Source organism: Drosophila virilis, chromosome 4 (genome assembly GCF_030788295.1).
Source record: "Drosophila virilis strain 15010-1051.87 chromosome 4, Dvir_AGI_RSII-ME, whole genome shotgun sequence".
Classification (NCBI taxonomy): Eukaryota; Metazoa; Arthropoda; class Insecta; order Diptera; family Drosophilidae; genus Drosophila; species Drosophila virilis.
In genome coordinates this window covers 560,227-585,265 of record NC_091546.1, presented here as the reverse complement: position 1 = coordinate 585,265, position 25,039 = coordinate 560,227, and the positions used below count along the sequence as shown (strand labels likewise).

The 25,039-nt window shown below is 40.5% G+C and overlaps 1 protein-coding gene across 4 annotated transcripts; it reads right to left on the bottom strand.

The window, feature by feature from the left end:
• Positions 1-10,084: 10,084 nt before the first annotated feature.
• Lrch (Leucine-rich-repeats and calponin homology domain protein) lies at positions 10,085-24,781 on the bottom strand. 4 transcript variants are annotated; one of them, XM_002059116.4, is made up of 8 exons: positions 24,189-24,781; positions 16,747-17,264; positions 15,409-16,028; positions 14,701-15,340; positions 14,505-14,642; positions 13,671-13,748; positions 12,416-13,414; positions 10,085-10,637 (listed from the first exon to the last, which is right to left on the bottom strand). In XM_002059116.4, the coding sequence occupies exons 1-8, from the start codon at positions 24,448-24,450 to the stop codon at positions 10,440-10,442; spliced, it is 3,453 nt and encodes a 1,150-aa protein (XP_002059152.1). In that variant the 5' UTR covers positions 24,451-24,781; the 3' UTR covers positions 10,085-10,439. The 4 variants fall into 4 exon arrangements, with proteins under 4 accessions (XP_002059152.1, XP_015024501.1, XP_070064927.1 ...); XM_070208826.1 differs by having other exon boundaries at positions 10,434-10,637; positions 12,397-13,414; XM_015169015.3 differs by lacking the exon at positions 12,416-13,414 and having other exon boundaries at positions 24,189-24,778.
• Positions 24,782-25,039: the final 258 nt, after the last annotated feature.

Below are 25,039 nucleotides of genomic sequence, written 5' to 3'. Positions count from 1 at the left end.
TCAAGAAATCATAGTTCAATTTTTTTTATTAAGGTGCTAAACAACCTGATCACAGAGCAACTTATAGTCGTGATTCCCTGAATCATTTGAGCAATAGTCTTTGTCATTAATTGCTTTAGTGGAACGCAGCATAACATATAAGTAAGAATACAAAAGCCGGCTGGTTAATACTCTGGTGAATGGAATATAATGCCAAGAATATTTTTTATGTCATCTTAAAAATGATGATTATTATTTCGATTCGGAATATTTGATGACTCCATGATTTAATTTATTTGAATGCGACACAGGCTTATCTATTGAGTTGCCTGTTTGATTTTAATAGGTGCAGAGGCACACATGCTGACATTAGGCATACCCTCTTTGCCTGCAAAGCAGAGCATAAAAATATTTTATAAGCGCTAATAGAAAAGCTAATGTAATTACAAGCCGTGTTACACCCTGTTGTCGCGAGTAGTTGCTTTGGCGAATGCGGCAGCTCTGCTCGAAATTAAATTCAACAGCTTGTTGCAAGCCCTGCTGCTGCATTGCGCATACTACGCGTTGGCCAACAGCAGGCTGGCTACCAACTGGCAACTGCCCGCGGCTGCTTAAAAGCTTTGCATTAACTATTAAACGCAACTTATATTGCATAATGGGCGGGAGCGGACAGTGGTGGTGCCTGCAACAAATGCGAAACAAATAAAACGTTAAGTGAGCACGGGAAATTGGTGTCAGCATAGGAAGGCCCGCGGCCAGACACAGAACAACAAAAGCGAAATGCAAATAAAGCTGCGACTAATTTAGGGGCATGTACACTCCACAGGCTTTTATGATTTGTGTCAATAAATTGAAGCCAATAAGGGCAAGGTTTTCGCTAAATAAAATTTCATTTATTTTACCCTCACACATTTAGCCAAAAGCAGCAGCGCCTTTTAACGCGTCATGTTTGCCGTACGCCATTTTAAAAAATTCATTCGTCGCACAAAACAAACAGCTTAGAAAGCAAACAACCCATGGAAAGTTGTCTGCCAGCGGGACAGAGCTGTGGCAGTTGCGAAGCGCAATGCTATAAAATGCAATCAGCTGCAAAGAAAATGGGTTTTGCTTCACCTGCTACCAGGAAGCAGGCAACATGGAGAGACTGCCGCCGGAGCCAGAGCAGCTCGGCAGCTCCTATGCGGATACTTTGCCACTTGCATGGCATAAATTAGAGTACAACAACAGGGCGTTGGCACGGGGCATATGCCGTGCCCGGGTCGGGCATATTGCGGCAGCTCTGGATGCCAACTGTCCTTACGAATGCAGACAAGCGCATCCATTAGATGCTCAAAAAAAACTGACAACTTGTTGAAAATCATGATTATAAGCCACTTAATAGCGCTTATTGCCCACTTAGATACATTGCTTACCAAAACGGCTTCTTTTAAGCTTAAAAATATAAGTTTGGCCTCCAGAGGTCAAGCCGTGTCTAAATTGTCATCAATAATGAAATAAAACTCGATTCAGTTTTGGCCAGATTATATCAGTTTAAAGACTGATTAAGGCAATTGTTTGGCTTTTGGAAACTTAACAAGATTCAAGATTTTTGCCATCTTGATATGATTTTCGACAAACTGTCGCAAAATATATTTATTTGTCAGGATGGTTTTTTAATCATTCTATGACTTTGATTATTTATTATTAGAGTTTATGTTTGATATATATACATATATATACTTCAACTTTTTTCTTTCTTTCAATGAGTTTTTGATTCTGCGGATTTCTTCATACTTTCCGCTCCGTTAATTCCTTTTTACTATTTATCAACAAGTTCCTTATACTACTATTTTATACTACTATCAATTTTTCTATTGACACAACTCAGTTGGTTTTGTTGAGATTGACATTGCAAAGGATTAACATTAAAATTTCAAGCAACATGTTATTTTATTGAAAATGACCATCAAAACATTTTAAATTTAAATTTTAAAGAAAAGAATTCAAAACGAGCCCAAAAAGCCATCGATCATAAATATCGATTAATTTGAGCCCATATTGTGACAGTTTCTGGGATAGCATTTAAAAACTTTAAGAAATATTTCATATCAAAATTTATGTCATTATTGAATTAATTTGATGACGCATCATTTTTTGATTACTGCAGCCGATTAAAAATAAAACTCTAAAAATGGAGACGCCTATAATTTTCGATAAAAGACTGTATGTCTATGTCAATCAATCTCAATTTGCATTAATTACTAGACGATATCGAAAAGCTTATTCTCATTCAAATCTAATATACTTTTCATTAGACTTGTTGTCAATGGAATCAGAGCGGGTTAATCAATTGATTTGCCTGCAAAATGCATTCAATAAAAAAAGGAATTGGCATTGAAATTGCATTTCATTTGATTTTTCATCAAAATCGGCACTATTGTGCATAAAGGAATATTTTAAGCGAAACTTTCAATTGGCTCGCCAGTTTTCAAACTGTGCCTGGCCAACTATTGTTATATGAAATGCAATTGCTTTTCATGCGCTCAATTTTTGTGCATTTTGTGAATTGATAACGAAAGATTTTGATAAAGTCGCCTTTGTCATAGCGAACTTTATTAAAAACTCGAGAGTGTCGTGTGTCAGCCAACTAATATTTTATTCATTTTGATTTTTCACACGAACCAATAAAAAATATTCACGCTAAATCCGCAATTTTAGCTATTGTATAAAATTGTTGAAGTGTGAAAATGGCTCAAAGTTATGCTATTGGCTTTCCAGTTTTGTTGTTGCCAAAATCGGGAAATTTTTAAAAAAAAAAAAATAGTATTCAATGCACTCAAAAAAAAGTTTTGAATTTTAAGTTTGGTTTAATTAGTTGCAGAAATTATGTTTAAATTAAAGACCTGTACTACACTGCGATATAGGTAAGAGAAAGTGTATTGCAGCTATTAGTAGGTTTTCTTTCGCGTATGTGCTTATAAACAAACTAACTATTTAAAAATTGATGAATCTTTAATATATACACATATCTTAGATATGATGTATATGTGTGGATGATAAAGGCCAAAAGTTACCTTGGCTTAATAGCTAACAAATTTCCGCGATTCTCCCTGTGGCTGTCAACTGCCTTGCCATAGGCTGCAGCCAGTCAGAAGTTTCTTGGCATCGTCAACGCTATCGTCTTTGGCTCTGCATACGATTATTACACACACACGCACACGCACCCATATCTGCATACATAGACAAATAGTTAGACAGATAGACAGACCTCAAAGTTTTGGCCCGAAAAAGTTGCCAGCAAACGGCAAAAAGTTTTTAAGTAAACGCGCAGCAGTTGGCGAAAATGACGGCGGCTCGAATCCAGCCGCAGATCACAGACCACAAAAACTGAAAATCAAACTTTAACTTAATGAAAATGCAATATTTGGCTTAACAAGAATGAGCAACTATCTTTGACTTGCCGAAGATTTATTACTCTTGCAGACTTTTCAATAGTATCTATTGGCATATTAGTCGAGTTTTTATTAAATTGTGTAAAACTTTTTAAGCCTTTTGATAGGATTTGTTACGAACTCGCTTTACACATAGGTTCATAATGCCTTGGAAGATAACCATTTTCTTTGTGGAATCGAAAATTTTCATTTCATTTTAACATAGTCTTAATATCCCTTAGAAGGGTATCAAAACTTTTAAGGGCCTGCTGAAAATTTATGCATTGTGCAACAAATCAGACCAGAATAAGGCATGTTGACACTGGAATTGAAACGAAGCAAGCCAAGGACTGATTATTTTACTTTATACCCCTATTTCAAATTCAGCATTAAATTAACGCAACCAAAATCTGATGGCGACCAAGCGCAGAAAACCTAGCAAGATAATAACTAAGAAGGCAAGTCGATATAAAGGCACAGCCCTAAAAGCTCCCAAACTATCCAAGTGCAAGCCACGCAGTCTTCACGAACTGAGCAGCTGGGAACTGCTTCGCTTTAGATCCGCGCTAAATGCAGCTGCTAACTTATGCGATCAAGATGAAAATCATATTTCGAGCCGCAGCAAATCCAAGTCAGCCAAGCTTCTGCGTTCACAGAAGAGCATCATCGACGATCCTGTTGGCTGTCGTTGCCTGGCTGTAGCATTAATTTTGCTTAACTTGCTGCACGGCAGCGAGTCCAAAGGTGAACTAGAGCCACAATTAGGCAACTCTGGGAGTAGGAAGGGTACATCAGAGGGACAAACTAATGTGCAGTCGCTCAAACGCCGCAGAAGCTCTGCCAAACGCGCATCGTCTAATTCAGCGAACAGCAGAAAGTAAACTGGCGGCCATTTAAATGATATCAATGAATAAATTCTTAAGAATTTGACTTCCTCATCCATGTTTTTCTTAAGCTTTATTATTTCTTTAAAGTTAATTCAGTTTTTTCTTGCGCACCAACTTCAGGTATTTTCTGTTAAGTATATAGGGAAATTTAACAAAAGAAATAGTTGCGCCCATATTTAAATCATATACCTACGCTTTATGGGCTTTATATATGTTTATATAATTATTTATATTTCCTTTTATTATTTTATTTATTTATTATTTTATATATACTGGCAATAAATAAAGTATAAATTCTATACAAATCTTATAATAGCAAGCTAATAAGAAGCAAACTATATAATAAAACTATTTGGTACGAAGGCATATAAGTATTATATAGGTGTGTGTGTAATTGTGTGTGTATGGGTGTGTGTGTGTGTGTGTGTGTGTGTGAACGTGTGTGTGTTAGTGTTTGCAATTATGTATGTATGCATTTGTGAACATATATTTTTTAATACCTAACGTAGACCAAAATTGTTTGTGGCTGTGCTGCAAATTTGAATAAAACGAATTTCTATTAAGTGCTCTCCTCCTCGATTCTCAAAAATTTAAGTAGACCCTGCTGAAATTCAACAAGGCAGAAAGCGTTGGCTCCAACGACCGGTGGAGGAGCAACTTGAGGCGGTGGAGCAGGAGAAGGCGGATCGGTATGTAGCATGTATGTATGTATGTATGCATGCATGCATGCATACATGTATGCATGTATGTATGCATGCAAGTATGCCTGTTTGCTTATATGCATGTTGCATGTATGCTTGCATGTTTGCATGCATGTTTGCAAGCATGTGTGCATACATGTTTGCATGCATGTTTGCAAGCATGTTTGAATGCATGTTTGCATGCATGTTTGCATGCATGTTTGAATGCATGTTTGCAAGCATGTTTGCATGCATGTTTGCATGCATGTTAATGTCTATATAGGATTTAAGGGTACACTCACATGAATTTCGACCAAAAATCAAGCATTCCAGGTTTATATGCCAAATTGATCTAAAGGCCAAATCATTACGAAAAAGCCAAACTTTATAAAAATCGGCTAAGTTTTGACCGAGTTATGGGAGTGGGAAGTTTGGCCTGTGTTTATATAGGATATTTGAGGAAGAAGAATAATGTTTTTGAGCTATACACTGATCACCAATCAGCCAGTCAGTCAGGACAAATAGTTTTTTATATAGAGATATTTATATATATAGGGGCCTGCTCTACTGAAAATATTGCAAGCTGTAGATATTTTCAAATAGAACTTGCAGGCTAGATTAGATCTTAACCTGAACTTGGCATTGACCAAGTATGTTTCGATAAATCGAAAGGTTAGGCCTCAAGCTTTTTATGCTCCTGGCCGATCCTTTCATACATTTAAATTTATAAAAGAAATGGTTATTTTCTGGTCTTGGCCGACTGGTTTATTTTAAGCTTCGACACTTGGGTTAAATATAAATGGGCTCGAGCCGTATTCTTTAGTATCTCTTTAATTTTGTTAATGGCATTTGTCTGCGACGTCAAATATATACGAAATGAAAATTATTTATAAAGATTCACCTCTGATATTCGAGTATGAACCCAGCTAAACTGTAATACACAAAAGCCCGGCGCATTAAATCCTTTTCAAAATTCGTACACGCACCCCAATTGCAGAGTCTGCATAATTTAGCCGCCGAAACTTTTCTGAGAGATTTTTTATGCGAGGCGTTGCACGTAAATTTGGGGGTTTGCTCGTTAGGTGTGCGGATCTTTATGTGTGTGTGTGTGTGTGTGAGGCAGGGCTGTGCAGATAATCCAAATCTCATTACGCGAAAGTCGTACTTAAGATTAAAAATAATTATTGCAATTTTTGTGCCGCGTCGCGCCAACACGTAGCCGACGTGTGTGCCCGGCTCCGGGCACCTAGCCTGCAACAGGGTGTGGGGAAAAAAAGTGAAAATTCAATTAGAATGTGGCAACTTCATGCGAGCGAACGAGCTGGGCTCTAACTGTCTGCCTCCGTCCTGCCCTCCCTTCTGCTTCCCTTCCAGCCCGCGGATGCAACGGCGACAAGTTACAGGTAGCAAGCGGTGGGGCAACAGGAATTCCAGCAAAGGGTACGGCGTAATCCTTTTGCCAGTCGGGCCCGGCAGGCAACGGGGCCGAGCTGAGCCCAACCACAATAATTTGATTTTACTTTGCTTTAACTTCATGAAAAAGTTTCAAGTTTTTTCACAGACACACACAGATACACACTCACATATAGATATATTTCAACACACGTGTGAAAGCTTTTTTTTTGCCTTCACACTGATAAAGTTTTTAATTTTGCAGCTGAAACTCATTTAGCGCAATGAAAGTTCTCTTCAGCTCTGAAATCTGATACGTGTTTTAGAATGTCTGCCGCATATTAAATATGCTTTAAAGAGCACAGTTCAGTCTCCGTACAATGTACAGTATTGACTGGCTTGGGGCGACCGAAGCCAAGTTAAAACAGAAACTCAAACTTTGGCCAAACAATTTTCCAAAAAATGTGCCGCGAACTGGAAAAATACACAATCTCCAAATTCATCTTCATTACGAAAATGCATTCAAATGAGTTTCAGTAAGCGGCAGAAACTTTTACAAATTTGAGGGCGGCACGGCGCTGGGCGGGGCACGGCCCGGGCAATAAAACTGACGGCAATGGAAAAGAATGTGCTAGGGAATTTGCACAACGGCTTTGGCCAAATTAAATAAAATTTTCATATATTTTGAATAGAATAACATTTGAAAAGCTACCCCAAACGGCTCTATGCAAATATTTTGTCTACATTAAAAGGATTGCATTTAATAAGATGATCAAAAATGTTGCTCTAAACAATTATTTTTATGCCTTCCGCTTGTGCTTGCAGAACTCTATTAATTCTATAAAATGTGTATACACTTAAGAATATCTATAAAAATTACCTCACTTAGCAGACATGTTTTGCGATGCACTTGGATCAAACAAGTCGTAAGTGTTCTGTTTTAATTAACTAACCGCAGACAGGTGACAAACTTTAGCCAATATATCTGCCACATTCCATTTGGCATTAGTCACCCGAAACACGCCATAATAGAGCTACGCCCTATAAACTAAACGCTGGTGACACATAAACTACGCCCAATTGCGACTTAGTACCTAAACTAGGTACTTTGAGGCAGTCATCAATTAGACAGTTCGTGTAGTTGGCCCCGCCACAGGCAATGGCAATGGCTTATTAATAATTCAGGCCAACAAGCCGAATGGGCCAAATGGCAAGAAGCGTCAGGCAAAGCGGCCAATCCGAGTAACCAACTCATTTGTCACACTGAAATTTATTAAAATGATTATCTCGTACATACATTTCGCACGGAATGCGTAATTTCTGTCAGCTGATGGGCGAACATGCCCCGCCCCCCTTTTTTTCTTGGCCACAAATTGCACTTGCCTTGTTATAAGGGGCAACCACTTCTCCCCACCCCCTGCTGAAAAGACAACAGCTTCTGGCATTGCCTGCCCGATAAGCCTGTGTGTGGTTTTTATGCCCTGTAGCCATTAAAGTAATAAAAGAGAGTATAATGCACTGTAGAAGTAAATAACTGGATAAATGAGCTATTTTCGAGGAGGTTAGGTAATTTATTATTAAATTTTTTATTAATCATATAAGTATATTTTTGACACCTCGATAGCAGAATTTATCAAGACTTGTCTGATTCTAAACTATTTAGTCGGTATCTTTAGGTTCCCCAAACGGAAGTTAGGTACTAAGCATTAAGAAGCTGCTATAAGTTGAAACTATGTAGAGAGTATCTTTAGGTTCAGCACAGCCAACTTATAAGTTGAAACCATAGGGTATCTTTACGTACAGCAAACCTAAATTAAGTGTTCTTACTTGGGGTGCTTTGTCTTTTGGTCCTTTGCTCGGGCATAGTTTAATTGTAGCGCGTGTCGGACCTGGTTGACTGTGTCTAGGGGGAGAGGGGTGGGGTCGAGGTAAGGGCAATTAGTTGAACTACGCCCTGGGGAATTGCGATAATTAAAATGCTGCTGTATATGCCGCAATATTTTTTAGCTGCCACATCAGACTAATCAGATGCTCCTATTTCAAAAAAGAGCCAACCGCTTCTTTGGCATGGCCCACACACATACACACACGCACACACAAACACTTACTCTTGGTAAATCATTATTTGCGTTTAATTTTATGGTAAAAAGCACTTTAATTTAGTTGCCAAAGTCATCGAGCAGCCATCAACAGCCATTCCTCTAATCCTATTAATTCAAATTCAATGCGAATATCAAATTGGTTGCTTTTCGTTTTGCCTTTGCCACTCAAACTGTGTTTTTTGTACAAAAAAAAAAAAGAGAAAAAATTGGAATGCATTGTTTTCATTGGAAAATATTTTTTGCAACTATTTTATGAAGGTTTCGTGCGTCTTTAAGCTCTCCCTTCAACCCCACCGACTATCGACTGGCACCTGACGCAATCAGTTGGACTTTGGGCAGTGCATTCTTATTTGAATGACTTTTGCGAGTGTTTGATTTCGATTATTACGAATCACTTTCAATTTCAATTTTCTATGAACACAGTGAAAGCAGCAGCAAAAGCAGGGAATAAAAGTTTTGCCAAATTGCTTCGATTTGAATTGTGGCCACCAGGCAGTTAATTTAGAATCATTCAAAGCGCTCGAATTGGTAGACTTTAAAAATCGTACGAAATATTTTCAAAACGCTCATAATGCTAAAAAGCACAGGGAACATAGCTGATGTCGGGTATGGTTAAGATATCTTAAAAACAAAACGTTTTCATGCAACTTAATTTTAGACTTAATCCTCCTATGGCAGCTATATAACATATTAGTTCGATGTAAATAAAATTATGCATAAGTGTAGGAAACATGGTGAAACTTATAAATGCCAAGTTAGGTCAAGATATCTAGAAAAACATAAAAGTTTTCCATACAACAACTTTATTTTATTTACTCTCGAAGTAGTTAGGCTGATAATCGAAAAAGTCGAAAATTTCTTAACACACAAGTTAAACATTTTCTTTAATTTCCAATTATGTATTTGCTATGTTTTCCGCTTAGTAAGAATAACCTTCATCAATTGCTTGCTTTGCGCATTATGCAAATTTTCAAACTATGTGGAAGCAAAGTTGTGTTTTTTTTTTTATATTCTCGATCCGCAGCTGGCAACGTGTTGCAATTTGGCGGGCGGGCAAATGTCGTAGGCCTGTCGTAAAATGCGAAAAATGAAAATCCCCGGCAAGAGTCAGCAAAGAAAATGTTAGCTTTTGGTAACAACGAAAAAAGTGCTTGGCAAATTGCGACTGCACGAGTTTGTTATTGCAGGGAGGGCTTCTAGCTTGGGGCACATGTGTGCGCACATCTTGAAGCCTTTGGCAAACAGCAGAGCATCGGGAAGCATACGTATGACAATTTCCATTTTATTTGATATATTCGAAGACTTACAGTTTAGTGCATAATTCGCTTCGTATAAAGTGTAGAAAAGTGAGCACAGCTATCGTTAGAACTAAGCTACATAATCATAATATTATAAAATAAGTCATATATGCATATATTTAGATATATGACAAATTATTTATATGTATGCATGTAATTTATGTATGTATATATAGACTGATTGATTCATACTTAAAACAGTATTCATTTAGTACGCTATTCAAATTTTGGCCAAACAGCAATAGATATATAACAGAAACAAATGGCAAACAGTTTGGAATACATATGGGTAAACCTTTTGCCAGTTTACAAACTAATAATATACAACTGTGTGTATGCAGAATTCAAATGACAAATTTAATAAATACTTTTCTTTGTGACTAACTCAAATTCGTTGGTATGTGTGTGTGTGTGTGTGTGTGTATGTATGAGTGTGCTTTTTGGTTTCATTGCGTGTTTTGTTTATGTTGTGTGTATTTACATAAATAAATAAACTAACAAAGCATTTGACATAATGTGCACGCATCATATCTAAACTAACTTGGCTACAAATACAACAAAAAGGCGGCCAACTTTCAAATTCTGTCAGGAAACCCGCGTGTGTTCATCAAATAGTTGCTCCAAAAGTATTATCCATTTGCTGCACGTGTCTCAGCATCAAAAGAAACTCCTCCTCCTCCTCCTCCTACCACTAGACTAGGGGCGTGGGCGACAATGTGGCACGTGTTGTTCTGGTCGGTGATTTTGTGGGCGTGGCTGCGCCGCTGCTGCTGCCACTGCCGCCACAGACCAGGCCGCTGCCATGCAGCCGGAAGAGTTCACCCACCGTGATGGACACCTGGACGGCACCTTTGCCCTCGAGCACATCGGCAGCGCAGCAAATTAGATTCTGTGTGAAAATAAGTTAACAAGATTAATTTAATAGAGTAAAACGTACAAACAAATATCAGCGATAGAATATAAGCTTTACAATTCAATTCTGCTTTGCTCTTGCGCCAAAGTTTGAAGGTCACTGTGACACTGGGTGCGTGTCTCGGCTACGCAACAGTCGCCATCAAACTGTGGCAATAAAAACTAGTTTTCAAATGCTTATTGTTTATATGGATGTATTATTATATATATTTCTTGGATCATTTTCGCATAGTTCTCCTAAATGCTTACAATAAATGCATTAGTTTTTGTTTGGTTTCAAGAATAAATGACTCAAAATATTGGAAGTTTTGCTCCACTGTGCAACTTTCTATAATAAATGCTTGTTGGTTTGGCTTTAAATGTTACGGCGACTCATAAATATATCATTTTTTTATATTTTTGATTGTTTTTCATAATTTTCTTAGTATATATAGAGCATAAATAGCTTGTCTTTGTCAAAGGTCGTTTATAAAAATTAATGACTATAATTAAATTTATATTCTTATGCATTTCTTATAGCAGCCTGAATGTTTATATGTTTCTCTTTTTTGTTAGACAAAATATTTTAATATGTGTATACAAGTTATCTTTTTTTTAAGTACTTGGATCAATTATACATAACTATGTAAGTTTTCCAGTTGTGTTTTTCTTTTAGAAATTTGATTAGCTTTTCATCGAGAATTCGTTAAGTACTTATTTGCATTATATAAGCATATATAAATTTAAATTAAATTATATGATATAGTTAGGAATGGAATATATAGTTTTTTTTTTCAAATTTATAGTTATATAAATAATACAATTATAGTCATTGGAAGAAAAAGCGCTCAGTAAGTTGCACACATAAAATACAAATTATGTTTTCAATTGTTCGAAAGTCTTGGCAACGAAATCGAGAAATATTGCTTGAAGATGTGTACTATATATATAAAGATATATAGCTGATTCAGACTGTCTAAACTGTACAGTCAAAGGCACTATTTTTGTCATATATTTTTTTTGATGAGAACTGTGTGCGTTGAAAATTGATTGTTCAAGTGTTGTGCGCTCGAGTATATAGTATATATAGTTTGTTGATCTCTTTTGGAGTTTTTAGATATAATTTATAACTATTTCGCGCTATTTTCTATAACTATTTTGTGTCCCTGCATCGCCTACTTGTTAGTCCCAGCCGACCCATTGGTCAATAACAACAACCCATATGTAAATCTAAACCTTTCATTGTCCTTTACAGCACTGGTAACTGCTAATCGTGTCCTTTACAGCACTGGTAACTGGTCATTTTGTCCTTATATCTTGTATCTACTTTCTACTTAGTTCAACTAACAATCGGAACGCAATTCAAGTGTTTTTTTCGTTGCATTAGGAATAGGTATAGCTATTTTATGCTATGTTGTTTTTTTCAAAATATAAAATGAAAATGTTATTTGCGATGAATTGTACATAAGTGTGTGTGTGTGGTATATAGTCAAGAATGTGTGTATAAATCTCACATGAGAGCAAATACAATTTGGGGGAATACCCTCAATATGTGTTGCACTACAAAGTCTTTGGGTTTTTAGGGTTTTACATCTAGATTTTAGCATAATACTTGGTAGCACTAAACGTAAAAGCAGCCTCAATAATTCAAATAAATTAGTACAAGCGCCATGAAAGCTGCGTGAGCTCCATCTTAAAACTATTGGCAATACGTAAAGGCGGTAGAAGCTGCAGGGAGGGGACGTGCCATTGCTAACCGGGCAACGGAAAGAAGACCAGCCACAGGAATGTGGCTATGAACACGCACGACAGGATGATCGTCAGCGTGTGGGAGTCGTGCTTGAGCAACAAAGGGCCAGCTTCGTGTTGCTTCAGCTGCTCCAGCTTGTGCGGCGCCTGCTGCAGCTGCGGCTCATCTATGCGATAGATGCTAAAGACCTCCAGTTTGGGCTGCTGCTCGAAGAACTCAATTCGCTTGGCGAGCGGCTTAACTGTCGGTTGTTCCTTTTCCTTCTCCTCCTTCTGCTGCTCCCGTAGCTGCTGCTGTTGCTTCTCGTCGATTAGATGATAGTGACCAGCCGGTCCAGCGGCGGCTACATCGTGTTCGCTTTCGATTATCGTTTGCAGCGTGCGATTGTTGTTGTTCAATTGAAAACTGTGCTGGCCGTGTGCGCTCAACAGATTGTGCTTGATCTTCTCGTAGGTCTTCAGCTTGGCCGTGCGCAGCAGCTGACCCATTGCACCCAGTTGCTGCTGCTGCTGCTGCTGCTGCTGCAGTGGCTCGTAGAGCATGCATGTTGCTGTTGCATCATCAGACATATGCGCTTCCTTGCCATTCCCAAACTCACAATTCTCATATAATACATTATCTAGCTGCTGTTGTTGTTGTTTTTGTTGCTGCAACATCTGTACTGGCTGTTTGGTGCAGGAGTTATGTGCAGTTAATTGCTCTTGATGCTGTTGCAGCTGCTGCAGCTTCAGCTGCAACTCTTCCTGCTGTTGCAGGTAGCGCATATGCTGATGATGTGGATTCGCATCCAGGGCAATCAAAGCGGCCACAGTGCGCAGCAGGGCGACTGCGTTTGGCACTTGCCAGCGCTTGCGGCCAGCATTTGTATCAATGTTATTGTTGTTGCTGCTGCTGCTGCTGCTGCCGCTGCAACTGTTGCTGTTGTCTTTATCAGCGACATACACATCAGCGTCATAGTCGTCATCCGCGCGTGGATGTTCGCTTTGTTGCTGTGGCACAACATCTGCACAGGAGCAAATCAACTCCTGCAACCAACACCAATAACAGATTTTATGCATCATATTTCAAAAGTATGTGTATGGTGTGCGTGTGTGTGTGTGTAGGTGGGTAGGGGGTAGGTGTGAGGGTAGGTATTTTGACAAAAGACTGTCTCTGACTACAAAGCGGCAAAGCGTTAAGCGCATTAAGCATTTTACTTGCCCCACAACCGACAATTAAGCTAGTTATCAACTGTTGTCTAACTTAGAAATAGGACTGTAAAAAATGGGTTGCAATACGCACCTCATCCACGCCAATGCGACGACAGGCCTCCAAGAAGTTGTCCACATTGCGTCGACAGCGCGCCATTGACAATTTGTTCTGCAGAAAAAAGTCACATTATTTATATATCTCATTATTTACATATTTCCATTTGGCGGGTTAAACAAAACAATGTGGCACGTGAGAAGCTACAGATTCTGATCTTTAGTTAACCAATTAGATTTAGATTTTCTATTATTTTCTTTCTTGAAGTTGCAAACTAAACTGATTTGCAGCCGTATTGCCAATTCTCTCAACAATGAACTGAACCTCATTTTTAATCTAAGCACTTTTTGTACCTTAAATAAATAAATTATTTTATTGGCTGACTCGAGGTTCGGCTCTATTAAAATAAAATACATATAACAAAATTAATATAATATTCTTCATCCAATATATTTCAGTTTAAAAAGACGTGTAAAATAATTAATTGAAATATATTGGAAGAAAAATATTAAATTAAATTGTTTCCCTATTTTATATTAATAAACCCAAAACACGAGCCAGCGAATAAAATAATTAAAACAGGGTAATGTCGCCGTAACCAGTATTAAATAAATTACTTGACCTACTTCTAATTATCTTTGCAATGAACCAAACTTCATCTTATATAACTTTATACTTTCTCAAAAAATTAACAGACAGTTTTCGATTGAAAATATGCCGCGCTGGCAAACGGAATACAGCTGGAAATATAAACGGAATATCTATAGCCTAATACAAAATAGCTAATCCTAAGGATTGATTTCTTAAGAGATCTCTGTGCTGTGTACCACATTGCCTTTGTTTCTACTGGAGTTCAGCCGCAACACTCACCACACCGGGCGACGGCACATGGATGCTGGCCACAGACCGCGGACGCACATAGTTGGCCAAATGGCAGAGTATGACGCCGTCTGTGAGTGCCGATGCGATATCCTCAGGGAGCGTCATCTTCAGGCGTGTTTCAATGATCTGCAAACAAAAATAAACAGCTGAGCAAAGATTCATTCAAACCAAATCCAGCACTCACGCTACGCAGCTGGGACATGAGCTCCGTCTCCTCGCGCTGACGATCGAACTCGCGTCGCATGGTGAAGCTCAGCTTCTCGGCAGGTATATCATGATTCCAAGTAACACTGCGATGCGTCTTCACATTGCCCAGTTTGCTAGTGGCGCTCACGGGCGACTTAACCAGCCCGGTGGAGCTGCCGGTGGCACCACCATTGGAAGTGCTAAATTTGGCGGTGCAGCCGTTGTTGTTACTGTTGCTGTTGCTGTTGGTGAGCACTCCAAGGCCATTCTTCATGGGACTGTGGGGCTTCACATAGCCCGCACAATTGGCCTCATTTGGGTCTATGGATGAGGTTGGGGGCGACGACTTCAATGCCAGCGATGACATCAGCTCTGTGTTGCGTGATGGAATCACCTTCTGTATGGGTTTCTTTGGTATCACAACATCGTCAATGCCATTCCCGTTGCCGTTGTGGCCGTTGCTGCTGGGCTGTTTCATGATGGACTTTGGCAGCGTGGCGGTGGCCGTGGCCGATTGGCCGTTGGATAGGCGCGGCAGCTCCTCCTCGTTGGGACTGGAATTGGCATTGGGATGCCTCTGCTTGTAGACGCTGCTAATCTCCTGATTGCGCTGTTGCTTCAGCGCGTCCTTGTACTCCCTGCCGAAGTTAGACAAATATGGATTAAATGGTTGACACTCTTGGATACTCTGGAATCTGTGGCTCACTTGTAGGTCTGTATGTTGCTGAGACTTTTGTTCAGCTTGCCATTGCTGCCGTTTACGCTGCGCTCCTGATGGTCCAGCATCAGATCATCGTCCTGGTCCGGCGACGAGCCATTGCTGGAGCTGTTCGAGTGCACATAGCTGATGTGCTCCGTAGCGGACGAAGTGGATCGCTTGCAGGGCGAGGCCATGGGCGAAACGCCCGCACTCAGCGTCAGACTCTCGTCCACAATCGTGCTGGTGCTGGAGGTAAGCGATGCATCCATCAGATCCGCGCTTAGCTGCTGCTGCTGCGACTGTGGCTGACCGCTGCCCGCAGAGGGCAGCGTGCGCGGCAGCGTCGCACAGTGTAGCGGCGAGTCCGTCTTGGACTTGCCGGGCGCATCGTGGGACCAGCGCTTGTCCAGCCCATCGCTGGTGCTGTAGCCGGAGTCGATCTGATGGCGTCCGGCATGCCGTTGGCTGGTCGTCGTTTCCAACATGTTGCCGCTGGAATTGTGACGCGGTGCACGTCGCAGCGTCGTGTACCCATCATAATTGCCGCCTGCTCGAGCACCCTTCTCCTCCTTGGTCGCCTGCGTCTCCAGAAACTTGAACACGTGCACCAGGCCGCGCATACAGAGCTGAAAGTACACCAAAGAACATGAATTATGGTATGTACACAGTCTTATCTTTATACATAAAACTATTTGTCCTGACTGACTCACTGACTAATTGGTGTCCAACACACAGCCCAAGCCGTAAGAACTAGAAGGCTGAAATTTTGCACTGTGGTTGCCTTAGGTGATGAAGGTAATCGTAATCGGAAAATCTCACCCGCAAGTGTGGTAAAATTGCGAAAAACATTTGTATTCAACTTTTTTGTTTACCTTTATTTATTTTTTTTTTTTTCAAATTAATTTGAGGAGTATTTTCTCCTTGCTGGAAATCGGGGTCAGAGATTTTTCGGGTGATGTTTCGCGGTCAAAGTCATTTCCAAAGATTTATATGAAAAATCACTTGAGACATGTTTTACACTTTAACTCGGTAAAATATACAAAGATTTGTTTGGCGAATTGCACCCGCAACTGGGGAAATTAGGAAGCCTTTGAAATTTCTGATTCCAAAATTTAGTTCTTTATTCGCTGCACTTAATAAATGTTTTGAATAAAAGTGCAGAACAAGAAGGGTAGATTTCAATTCTATATATAACTATATATAGACCATTAATATTACTTAAAAGTTGTGATTGTGACAATAGCAGGGGCAGCTGAGTTGAAATATAAACAAATATGGAATTGATATCCTATCTAATCAGTTCATATAGTTAACATATAGACAGTAATTCTCTTGTGCACTTACGCTTGCCGGCGGCGAGGTGAGTGGATTATTCTCCAGCTGCAGTTCCACCAATGTGCTCATGTGTCGTATCTCCTGGGGCAGGCTGGCGATACGATTGTTGCTCACGTCTAGCGAGACGAGGCTCAGGCAGGTGACCTCGCGCGGCAGATACAGCAACTGGTTGCTGCGCAGCGAAAGGGAGCGCAGGGTGCGCAGCTCGCCGAGACGAACGGGCAGCGCGGCCAGCTGATTGTAGGAGGCATCCAGATCGGTCAGCGTCTGATCCAAGCGGCCCAGCTCGTCGGGCAACGCGGCCAGCCGATTGTGGGAGACCAGGAGCACTTGCAGCGGCAGGAAGCAGATCTCACGCGGCAGTGAGCCCAGCTGATTGCTGCGCAGATCCAGATACGTCAGCGAGGAGAGCTGTTTCACGGATTCCGGTATGCTGCGTATCGCATTGTGGTAGAGCATCAGCGTCTCCAGAAACGCAAACGTTGTGATCTCCTCGGGCAGCTCACAGAATCTATTTCGAGACAGATCTGTAAATGACAACCAGGGGGAAAGACATTTATTATTGGGGAGACCAGGCAGGAGATGCGACTCCCTCCTCCGTGTAGTTTATTTTAGGGTGCATGAGAAGGAGGGGAGGAGGAGTTGTTTGCCTTATCACGCCACACTGGAGCGCATGACCTCAATGTGCCGGCAATTTACAATTTGCCCGCAGCCCGATTCTGGCCACAGTGGGAAAGTGCCGTGGAATGGGCAATTAATTTACTAAATGAATTTGCATGCAAAATGAGAGCGCAAACAACAGGCGCAGCTCGTCGAGCAACGTGGGTCGAGGGGAGGGCTGGCATGGAAGACAATGGGGTCCGGCCAGATAGTAAAAAAGGCAAACAACCAAATTTATTGTACACACGAAATTGTGCGTTAGGCTTTCGAGTGGGCGTAGTTTGGGGTTTTGAAGCTATGCTATGTGCCCAGATTGGAGAATGTGTAGGTGCAGCCGCATGAAATATAGTTATGCCAGTGTTGTAAAGTGCATTACGGACAAATAATTTCCTGGCCAAATATTGACCAGACTTTTGTTTATTTTAGTGGGAAATTATTTTATATAATACATCTATTGCTTTTAATGGTTCGCCTATAAACATTATACTATTATTTAAAGTCTAAAATTCGACTTCAGTGTTGGTTAACTCTATGTTCAAGTGCGTGAAGTCCAATGCGTGACCTTTTAAACTTGTTCGTGCAGCCCATTAAAAATCTAAGAGCTGTCATTAAAACAATGATATCATAAGTTGAAAAACTTAACCGACATTTTAAGCGAGGTTTTAAGTATTTGTTATATTAGAAGCCCCATATTTAATTTAATGAAAACCTCAAGTGCTTATTAAACCATGTTGTGAAAGTTAGAAATTGAAATTTAAAAGCTTCTCCAAACTAGTACAAAGACTGCAGCTCGTAGCTGTAACCACAGTTGCTCAACACTGGTTGTTGAGAATACTTACTTATGTTATCCTTAAATGTTTCTTAAATCGTGATAAAGCCTTCTCAGGGCATTTGCGAGAGTTGTAAAAGAAAAAAACCAGAAATGCGAATCCATCAGCCACTTTTAAGTACTCAGTAAAACTCAACGCTAAAACTGGCTGACGACAAACGATGCCATTTTACTGGTTGTCGTTGTTGTTGTTGTTGTTGTTGTTGATTTACGCACAGCCAGTGGCTCCCCAACCTACGTTGTTTATAGGCCAATTGCACCTCTCCTCGTCCCCCCCTTTGGGAGCAACAGAAAGGCAGCACTTATGGCGCGGCTTGGGTAGGTTCTCGCTATGGCTTCACATAAGTGTAATCTTCTACATTCCCTGCCCCTTCCGGGCCCCCGCGCTGAATACAAATGCACAAAAGGCAGACGCTCGTGATGCACTTTGTTGCACCCACATTCAGCCAGAGTCGGTTGAATAAACTTTGCCTGGCAACAGGATGTGCCAAGGACAGGCAAATGACATCATCAGCTGAGCTTATGAAATCCGCCGCAACATGCGGAAATTGGATCCACGCATATTTCCCGCGCAGCATCCGCGATAGGCTAACTGGGGCGAGCCGGGAACCTGCCACCCGCCACCTGGTCACTTGGCTGTTGGCCAAAACAAATTGCGATACACAGACAAAAAACAGCAAAAATAAAAATTAAAAGACTTGCTTTTATTTTGGCGACAACAAAATAGAAAATTGGCAGAATATGTCGCACACCTGCAGCACAGCGCATAAATATTCCAGAATCTACTCCCAAAAATTGGCCATAGAATAAATCATAAAATAAGGGTGCAACTGTCTACGTTGCAGGGCGTCAACGGAAGCAACAAAAAATTAAATTGATGGCGCCACATTCCAGACAAGAGAACAACCCATGGACTCACATTTGGGGGAGCTGGGCTCCAAGTCTAATATGGAACCGTTTGCCACTCGTGGCTGGCAATTCCGGCAGCGCGGGGTTTCTATTGATGGATTTATTGAAATTAATTTACTCAATTTTATTGCTGCCTTTCGCCGACAATCATCATGATGATGATGTTGGGCACACGCTTCGAATTATGATTCACAATGGAATAAATGGGCAAAGCATACGAGTTTTCCTCTGAGAGACTTTTACGGTGTAATGTTGGGCTGGAAGTTTGCATTTTATGCCTACTATAAATATGGTCACACTGAGTAATCAGACTTTTTATGGAATAAAAGCACAATCTAATATGCGAGGACTTAGTGTAGTTAACCTCAAAAAGCTAATCGTTTATGGAACCGGTTCATATGTGATGCATGTTTAGATGCACGGAACCAGTTTGAAGTTGACTTACGAATGATCCAGAAATAAAATAAAATTTGGTGCCAAAGTAGAAAATATGAAATTAATTGTCTCTCTAAAAGAAGGCTTATAAAAGTGTTTCATCTGAAAAATTCTTGAAAGAACCAAAATCGAATCGTGCATGGTACCGGTTCATATGTGATTCATGTTTATATGCTGCACAGGCTGAACTACTTTTATATGAAAGGGACTCGGAACCTAACGTGTATGGAACCAGTTCACATTTAATTCAAGACTGCAAAGACTGAACTACTTATATATGAACCCGACTCCAAACCTGTTAAATATTCAGCATTCTTGAAGGAGGCCTAGCTCTACATAACTGACATGTTTTCAAATCTATTAATAAAGTGCTTTTGCTATACTCAAACGATGATTCCCACACTTTGGACTCGTTTGCTTATCGCTGAGAAACCCGCGATTTGTAAATACGCAGCTGGGAATACAAACAACTAAACAGTTTCCATATGGTTTGCCCTCTTCAATCAATCTTCCACACTATCCTCCAATCAAAACAGCAACAACAACAACTGCAACAGCAATTATAATTCCCGTTTGATGTGTGTCTAATGATGAAATCGCATCGAAGTTTGCTGCTTCGATTGGTTCGATTTCATGTGGAAAGTGCAGACCGCTCCACTGCCTCCTGCACCCACACCCTCACCCCCTTAACGGCACTTAACAGGCACTCAATACACACGGACACACACACACAGACACGCACAGACACGCACACATACCCAAGCACAGTTGTGTTTGTTTAATGCTCTGCAATTTCGCGAGTATTTCACATTTGGTCACATCGTAAACTTAAAGATAAACAACAACAACAACAACAATCACTTTCTGTTTGCCAACAGTAAACAACTAATAAAATAAATATTGAAACATATGAAGCGTACACATTTTGAATTTTTGCTGTTGCTGTTGATGAGTTTTCCTTTTTTTTAAGCGAGTACCCGTTCAGCTGAGGCAGCATTTTTCAACTGCAAGAGCATAGTTTTTCTTATACACACACATGCGCATACACACACACACACACACTAGAAACACAACGGCTAGCAAATGTCTGGCGTGTGTGTTTAATTTGATGCTGTTGTTGCCTTTTTTGTTTTTGTTGTTGTTGTTGTTGTTGTTGCTGTGGCTATTGCCCTTAATTTATTTGCAGTTGTTGTAAGCTGATAGCAGCTGCTGTTCCAGTAGCTGTTGTCCAGTTAAGCTGTTATTGTCGATGCAATGTTTACACGATGATTAATTGTTGAAAAACGCTTATCGCAATGTCAAATCTATAAATTAAATATACTTTAACAGACAAACCTATATGTAAGCCTAAATCGTTCGCACATTTCGTGTTTTTTCTTGTGTCTATCTTATCTTAAATAAAGTACACTGAAAACTCTAAGCAAATTTAGAAAATATAATAGAAAGAGGGGAATAATTCCCAATTATCGAAGATAAATGATATTTTGGTTCAATAACAAGAGAAAACTTAAAATAAAAAAGGAATAGTTTTTAACATAGTTTTTATAATATTTCAATCTCAGCCCACTTTCCAAGTATTCTTTAATGTCAAGCCCAAAGACTTAACACACACGCGATATTGGTATACCACGATTTGCAGCGCATAAACATAGTTCTTGTGCCGGGGCGTTTTGTGCTTGTGTTGGTGAGCGCGTGCTACGCTCACCAATTAAGAACGTAAATTGTTTATGCCTCAGAATTGCCCCTGCCACACATCGTGGAGCCATTAAATATTGCTTACAATTCTGAATTAATAGATACACTCAATGAATGCTCGTTTCTGTGTCAAGTTTGCAGCCGACTGGCCTCAATTTCATGATTTTTTCAAAGATTTATCTATAGAAAGACTATGAAATTCAGCTAAAAGAATATTCATTTTTCGCGCATTTATTAATACTGCCAAGAGAGGCAACAAAAATATCTAATAATAAATGCATTGAGAGAATTTTTCTTCACATACAATATTTTGCATTATTCGTGAGCAGCGTGCACTTGAAATACTTTTCTCATATCAATCACGCACTACGATCGACACAATGTGTCATCTCTAGTTGCGCAGCGCTTCCCATTTGTCGCGCATGCAAAGCACGCAGCACAGTTTAACAACCACTGAGCGTACGCGACGTGCCTAGTCCGACCGTCCGCATCCGACAGCGTCGCTTCCTCTGGTGCGAGTTCTAGCTGAGTGTTTGGAGCAACAAATAATAATAAAAAGATACAAAGCTGTTGGCTTCAGATTTACACATTACACATTACAACAACAACGACAACGGGAACTATGACAGACACACACACACACACACAACAAACGACAGTTGTCTCTCTGCTCGCCCTTCGGTTATAAAATTGTTTAGTTTGCCAACAACAACTTTATTTCTTGTTCAGTTGGGGACCTTTTGTGCATGCACAGCAACACTGGCAGCAGCTTCAATTGCAGTGCACACTGCGCAGCTGCCAGCGTCGTGTCTACTACCTAAATCTGCTGCACTTCAATCCTCTGCTATATTTCTCTCATCTTTTCTTCTAACGTCAACAGCTGCCTTTGTCTGCTCTGTTTCTATTGCAATGCTTAAATGTTTTAAATACGTTTTGTACCTCAGCTTCTCTATCTTCAGCTACCTTTATCAGCTTCCCTTTTTTCAGCTCCTTTTTTGCTACCTTTTTATATGCTCCTTTTTGCTCAACTTCTGCTGCCTTTGTCTGCTGCATTTCATGCAGCTGCTGCAAATATTTATTTTCTTTCTTTTGCAGCTCGCAATTATTTTAAGCAATTTCCTGCACGTCGCCCAGTTGAGTTTCTCTGCTTTGCAGTTGCATTTGTTTATTTTCTACGTTTATTGTTCGTTGTTTGATTTACGTGACATTCAACTTAATCACGTGCTGCGCTTGCAGTGAAAACGAAATGACTTTTGCATGGGGAGAGGGGGGGTTCATGGGCGACTAGAGTCTAGACCACAACAACAAATGGTTTTGAGGAAGCGTTGCCACCTACGATAACCCCTTCCTCTCCCTTCCTCTCCACTCTGACATCCTTGAGGGTTGCTGGCAAAAGAAATGAAAAGGAAAGAAAGGAAAACCAAGAAAAAAAAATTCCTAATGCCTCTCATTGATTTCTTAGTTCCAAGTGGTTATTCGAAACCCGCCCGGTCTGAGCCGGTGGTTAGCACAAATGATGTTGCCACCTTTCGCCAGTTTTTCTCCCTTCAATGTGGGGTTGCTCTTCTGCTTCTTCTTCACCTTTATTGGCACAACATTTTCATAAATATTTGAACAACAAAAGAACTTAATGGTGTGTCTTCACACAATAAGGGCGGGAGGGGAAATGGAAGGGGTAGATCTTATGATGTTGTTCACACCAAAAGGGGCCAATGATTTAAATTGCTAATTAGTCACGCCTACGCACACGCACACACACACACACACAAAGCGATGAGTCAATCGTGAAGTTGGCAAAAGGCATCGAACCACAAACGAAACTTAATTGGAAAATGCCGGAAGCAAAACTCAAGAAAGTTCAACCGAAGCGTTTATTTATTTATTGAAAACAAAGACCACGAATCGATACTTGAACCGGGAAATAGAGACTCTTATATCATATTCAATTCAATTACAATTTCTGTTAAACGTTTCCTGCAGTTCATATAACTACCGAGTTCTTGTCTCACCGGAAGGCTTTAAAACAACATTTAACATTTAAAAGCCTCCAGTTTTTTTATTTGGCATTTCCAATCGCCTTGCTTGTGATTCGTGATCCTCTCATACGCTTGAGAAATAATTGAGTTAAGTTCTTGAACATAAAAAGTGTTCCAAGAACTAATCCTTGATAGACATGATCTATTTATCTATTATAACTATTTATAATATTGCAACAATTGTTTTTTTTTTTTTTTGCTACGCTGAATTTAATTTATATTTTTAAGACCTTTCTACAACTTTATCAAAGAAAAGTGAAACAAAGATGGGCAAAGGAAAAAGTCGACAGGCTGTTCACTTATTAAAACAGATGGTTCGCTCCTCGGGGTAGTTAGTTGGGTGGGTGTGTGCGTGTGTGTGTGTGTGAATGTGCCTGTGTGTATTGAGTGCATTTTTGGGCACAACAAAAATGAAAGTTAGCTGAACTTGAAACAGACAGAGAAAAAACCCACCCGAAATGCGAATAGTGCAGAATGCAGCAAATGGGAAAAAACGGCGAAACTCAAAAAACAGCTGCAATAATTACTGTCCTTGTAGGAGAGACTGAGAGAGAGAGACAGAGAGAGAGAGAGAGAAGGAGCGAAAGAGAGTGGCGAGCAGCGGAGAGCAAGTGCGTGCGAATGCAATAAAAAGACATAAAACGACTGCAGATGGACAGGACCCTTGGCAAGGCAAGCGAAGGGAGCAAGACACAGAGAGAGGGAGATGAGTATAGAGAGAACGAAAGAGAGAGAGCGGTCGAACATGCGGCGGGCTGCTGCAAATTATTGATTTTCAAGCGGAACAAAAGGAGATTTTAGCATAAATGTGAATGGCAGCCGCGCCCAGCATAGGTGACAGGCACTAAGTGTTAAAGGGGGTGGGGCATTAAATGTTGAATACGCACCTGCAATAACGGTATCCGTAAGACTGTATTTGGTGCCCGTTTTGGGAAAGTCCTTCAGCTTGCGATTGGTCAGTATCAGCTCCCCGCTTAAGTGCGCTTCCTCGAGGATGCGCTCCAGCGAGCGCGTCAGCTGCGAGTGGCCCAGCATGGGCGAGGAGCCGCCCATGGTGCCGGGTGAAGTTGTGGAAGCGATGAGGCTGCTGCCGACGCCGCCGCCGCCAATGCTGGCGCTGTGTAGGCGTTTATACACCGTGGCTGCCATGCTGTGTGTGTGTGTGTGTGTGTGTGCGCGCGCCTGTGTGTCTGTGAGTGTGGGCGTGGTAGCAGTAATAACAAACGACAGACGCGCCGACAACAACAACAGCAGCAGGCTACAAATGTGCAAGATTTGTTGAATGCGTTGGCATTTTCTAACTGTGGCAGCACCTAAAAACTCATTGATAAGATTTCCAAGAATCGGATTTTCCTCTGCGGCTTCTTTCTTTTCACGCACGCACACACGCGCGCTCTCGCACAAACACAAAAACACCCAAAAATCAAGCGGAACAGCGGCTAAGATCAAACGCACGCCACGAAATTAAAAAAAATACTGAAGCGTCCGTCAAGCAGTGTGACCAAATGTGCTAAGCACAAATTTACCGAAATCCAGTTAATACCACATCGTGGTATTTTAGCAGCGTCGAAATTGTATCGTTTGTCGACCGATTAGTCTGTACAACAAAAAGTAAAAGTAACCATTTGCGCAAATGCAATTTAAATTTATTTTAATAATATACCATTTCTGTCAGTTAGCGGACCTTAGCCTTTATATCGATATGTTGACATTTATCGATAGAAACATTGCAGCGACT

Excerpts from the sequence above, each read along its gene's own strand:
- Lrch (XM_002059116.4), bottom strand. The coding sequence starts at position 24,450 with ATGGCAGCCACGGTGTATAAACGCCTACACAGCGCCAGCATTGGCGGC. Across the intron at positions 15,341-15,408 it reads AGCAACATACAGACCTACAA|GGAGTACAAGGACGCGCTGA; the intron begins GTGAGCCACAGA and ends TAACTTCGGCAG. Across the intron at positions 10,638-12,415 it reads TAGCCACATTCCTGTGGCTG|AATCTAATTTGCTGCGCTGC; the intron begins GTCTTCTTTCCG and ends ATTTTCACACAG.